Source organism: Akebia trifoliata, chromosome 8 (genome assembly GCF_017979445.1).
Source record: "Akebia trifoliata isolate Shusen 1 chromosome 8, ASM1797944v1, whole genome shotgun sequence".
NCBI classification, from domain to species: Eukaryota; Viridiplantae; Streptophyta; class Magnoliopsida; order Ranunculales; family Lardizabalaceae; genus Akebia; species Akebia trifoliata.
In genome coordinates this window covers 13,890,573-13,895,308 of record NC_141382.1, presented here as the reverse complement: position 1 = coordinate 13,895,308, position 4,736 = coordinate 13,890,573, and the positions used below count along the sequence as shown (strand labels likewise).

Genomic DNA, 4,736 nt, shown 5'->3' with positions numbered 1-4,736 from the left:
CTGATTTCCCTCACCTAGTTTTAATTCTAATAAAACGGCACTAAAACACACGTGGTTGACACATCAAGTGCACAGAATCGTAGATATTTTTTCTTGTGTATACCGAAGAAAAAGATCTGTGGTTTTGTGCACTTGCCACATCAACTGCATATTGACACGTTTGTTTTAGCATGACATTTAAACACGTTATAGTGCTTCTCTCTCTCTCACTTCAAAGGGATTTGAGGGACATTTCACTTTCTTTTTTGGAAAAATAAGAAAATAAGCTAAAGAGAGTTGAATTAATCTTTTGATCTTGCATTGTTCTTCCTAAATATGACACTACCACATCAACTAATATTCCTGAATCCCTGCGATGTAGCTCAACATGGAAGCCTCGGAAGTTGAGCAGTCCTACCTTTATAATGAAGAAGCCAGGCATTTTTCCCTCCTGTGTTTCAACATAAGACAGTATTAGGAGAAGACGAAACCATAAGAACCACATTGGGTTGCTAAGTTGATTAAAGTTTTTGAGTGTCGATACCACGATCAGGGTGCCTTCACCAACTTTTACTTACTAACAGTAGACCAATTAGGCTTCCAGAGTCATTAAGTTTTACGAATCGTTCGTCCTTGGATGATAATTACTTCGTTTTGGGTATTGTACAGTGACCTCTAATGATTTTCCTTTACAAGACTATTAGCACAAATGCTCCCCTGAATTTTTCTCTTTTTATTTCTTCTCTCTCCATATTCACTCTACACATAAAGTAGTAGGGAAGTTTCTTTCCTAGGTACCCTAACAGAGATATTTATCCCTTTTTCAGCTCCTTTCGCTCCCTGAACATCATGAAACGAGAGTTAAAAACAACAAAACATTTTGAAGAAACACTCCTCCAAACATTACCCTTTCCAACTCAAAATCTCCTCAACCATTAAGAAAGAAGAACATGGTTCATTAATCTCCCCTTAAATTCCTATCCCACCATTACTTTTGGTGCAGCACCTTATTTCCCCATCTGATCAAGTGGAATGTAGGCTTCTACTCCCTATCATCCAAAAAAATAAAAAACTATGTTTCTCTCCGGCATATTTGCAACAATTTGCACCATTGGGATAGCGACCATAAAACATACAGGGTGGCTAGCAAAACCAACTCTTGATCAAAGACCATTCTTTACCCTTCCGATAGTTAATCTCTAAGAAGCCAACCTCTTCTCCTCAACTGAATCCCTCTTCTTTAAACTGTGGTTTGCTCCTAAAAGGAACCAAATGTATAACAACAAAGAGAGACTTTACATCCCAGAAATTGGGCAAAACATCTTTGATATCCGATTTCTCCCATCCCAAAAGATTTATTTATTTCATTTAGATTTATCACACACAATCTTAATTCTAAACAACATGAAAGATAACTCAGACCGCAAACTGCCCACTTTACATCCTAGAAGTTGGGCAAAAAGTCCTTAATATCTTATTTTTCCCATCCCAAAAAACTTTATTTCTTATTTCGATTAATTGCTTAAAACAAACTCCCATTCAAACAAGCATAAAAGTCCCACCAGGACACCAAACTGGTTGAAGGACACATCAAGAAAAATAATGGTATCTTCTGCAAACTGGACATAAGCAAAATGGCAGTCCCCCCTAATTTAACTTAAAACTACTCAGTTTTTGTAGAGGCTTCTCTAGAAATCATTTTACCCAGACCCCCGCCAACACCAGGAACAAGAAGGATTTTTGTGCCTCAACTCAAGAGCATCTGAAAAAATCAGACCCAAAACCCATTACTCAAATTTCAAAAAAGAAGCAGATGATACCTATTTTTATTTTAGAGACCAACTAATTGCACACCACTTACGGTTGGTTGCACACCAACCTTAAAAAATCCTTTAGTCCTTTTGTATTTTTATGACCTCTATTTAAACTTACTGCTTGCACTCCAATACCTAACCTTTTAGGGTTTAAGTTTTATTTTAACTTGTAGTTTTGTATTCTTTCTAATGCCCTATTTTGATCGTGTTTTGTGATTGATTTTGTTTGTGTTCTCTTTGGCTCTAACTTAATTAAGGCACTGATTTTCTAATCTTTGTTTAGAATTTGATTTGAATCTGTGTATTTCAAGAAAACATGACTTTGTAAACATGGTTCCAAAACGAAAAAATATTTCTTGCAAAAATTAGTGAACTAGCAATAGTTTCTTTGGGCATAGTTGAGAAAGAAGAAAAAAATTATAAAAAAAAAAAAAAAGAAAAAGAAAAATGATTTTAACATTTTTTAATAATTTTTTGGAGTGTAATCATCCAAATAGAGGGCAAAGGGGACTTTTTAAGTGATGGAGTGCAATTGACAATGAGTGGTGTGCAACTAGTCGGTCCCTTTATTTTATTGATAGGTAAATGCTTTGTTGGGACAAGTAATAGGGTTAGTAATTAACATAAGAAGTATGGGTTCAAGGGGGTTTGAACCTAGGACGTAGGAAAAACCCTCCACACGTCTTACCACTTAGCAAAGTGGCACTTTTTAGATGATACCCATGTCAAAATCAATTTTTTCCAAATATGACCAAAGCCCAATCTCAGTAATATAAAATTAAACAAGTACTTGTTTTACATCTCCCTAAATCTTTTCCATATAAATTCCCAAAAAACATCAGATTCCACCATTTTCAACTTTGAATGAAAACATTCATTTGCAAATAATGTTGTCTTTCTCTCATGAAGATACTTTTCCCTAAACTACTAATTTTGAGGAGGATTAAATTAAACTTAATTGCCTAAAATTCAGTGATTGTTTTCTGTAACTTCCCACACAGCACAATGCCCCTTGAGGTCTAAAATATCCCCCACTCCCCCTGTTTAGGAATGAGGCAAACATTTCTTTAAGATTCACACAAACATACTAGTGAGCTTCTTAGCATAATTCAGAGTCCAATTCCCACACGTGACCACAGTTGTGAACTCAAGGCAACCTTGACCATTGAACTCGTTCAAAACTTAATTCCAAAAATCCTAGAACTAAGCAATGCAAATTATCATACTAGTTAAGGCTTGCACTAGCTAGGCCACTGGTAATGCACCTCACCATAAACCCCTCCCTCTACAGTCTAATTCCTAGGAGCATCACCCAAATTATTGGAGAAGGAAACATGAATGATGAATCCTCTACCTTGAACCACTAGCCTACAATGTACAATTTTTATAAATCCCTCGTAGCTAGCTTGTAAAACTTCCTAGAGAAACACTAGAAAACAAATAAAAGCACTCATTATCAACATCAATAACAGCTCATCAAAATCAGGAAAAAAAATAGATGGAGAAAAAAAAACAACTAATTCACTCTCTTTTTTTTATTAAATTCAATCCTGTATAAGCCCTTTACAGCTATCCAACAAAAGATAAACCTTATGACCATTAAACACAGATTATAAGCAATGTATGAAATTGAAACTCCAAATCTAGAGACTATTATATAAACCAAACAAGCAAATAAAAATTACTAAATATGCCGCAAAACAACTCTATTAATAACCAAAGCATGAAACCCCAATCAAAGTTCCACCTCAATAACAGAGGATAATTCAAATAAGATGTCAATGCACTCAAACCAGATTAACTTAAAATCTCTAAAATCCATTTCAAAACCCTTAAAGAAAAAACCTAACTATATCCCTCTCACTCACCTCCAGCTTTCTGATAAACATAGGTAAGTCCACACTTTCCACAATAGTGTCGATCAAAGTGGTTCGCCATAAACGTCCCTGCACCACACTGAGCATTCGGGCACTCCTTCCTCAACCTCTGAACCTTACCCGAATCGTCCACCTTATAGAACTGCAACACAGCGAGCTTCACCTTCTTCTTCTTATGCTTGATCTTCTTGGGCTTAGTGTAGGTCTTCTTCTTTCGCTTCTTCGCTCCTCCCCTGAGTCGAAGAACTAAGTGAAGCGTTGATTCCTTCTGGATGTTGTAGTCGGCTAGGGTTCTTCCATCTTCGAGTTGTTTCCCAGCGAAGATCAAGCGTTGTTGATCAGGAGGGATTCCCTCCTTGTCTTGGATCTTGGCCTTGACATTGTCGATCGTGTCTGAGGATTCGACTTCTAGGGTAATGGTCTTCCCAGTTAGGGTTTTGACGAAGATCTGCATATTTGCAGAGAGGATGAAAACCTAGGATTAGGGTTTCTTCTGTTCTTCTCTCCTCCTTTGAGTTCTTAGGGTTTCTTCTGTTCTTCTCTCCTCCTTTGAGTTCTTACTTGAAGTTGAAGATGGATTGGTTAAGGTTATAAGGTTTCTAGGGTTTCGTCTTTCGTGGTGGTGCACGTCAATTACAAAACTACCCCGCTTGTTTTAAGAATTTACTTGTAAGCGGGGCGACATATACATAGTCAGATTAGGGCTGCAACCTAAGTGGTAAACCAGGCTCAACCAAGTAACAGAACCCTCAACGCAAGCTCAACTCAAGCTAATCAGGGGGCCTTAAGCTCGCTAATCTAAACTTGATGATTGAGTTCGGGTTAGCCCAAGTTTATATAATTTTGGGTGGTTTCGTCGGGTTTGGCTCGTTAAATAATCATAATTTCATTTTGATTAATAAATAAATTTAATATTTAAAAAAAAAAAAAAAAGACATGCAAAATCACATAAAAAAAAAAATTTACTAATAAATAAAATCGCATACAACCTTCAAATCAATCATTGAGAGAATATTTGGATAAATCATACTAAATTAAAATTCATATTAATATTAACTAATTGTCC

The 4,736-nt window shown here is 36.2% G+C and overlaps 1 protein-coding gene across 1 annotated transcript; it reads right to left on the bottom strand.

Moving 5' to 3' along the window:
• Positions 1–3,482: 3,482 nt before the first annotated feature.
• LOC147396213 (ubiquitin-ribosomal protein eS31 fusion protein-like) lies at positions 3,483–4,256 on the bottom strand. Its single transcript, XM_086451258.1, has one exon. It carries the CDS (start codon positions 4,122–4,124, stop codon positions 3,654–3,656), a length of 471 nt encoding a protein of 156 aa, XP_086307384.1. The 5' UTR covers positions 4,125–4,256; the 3' UTR covers positions 3,483–3,653.
• Between the last annotated feature and the right edge of the window lie 480 nt (positions 4,257–4,736).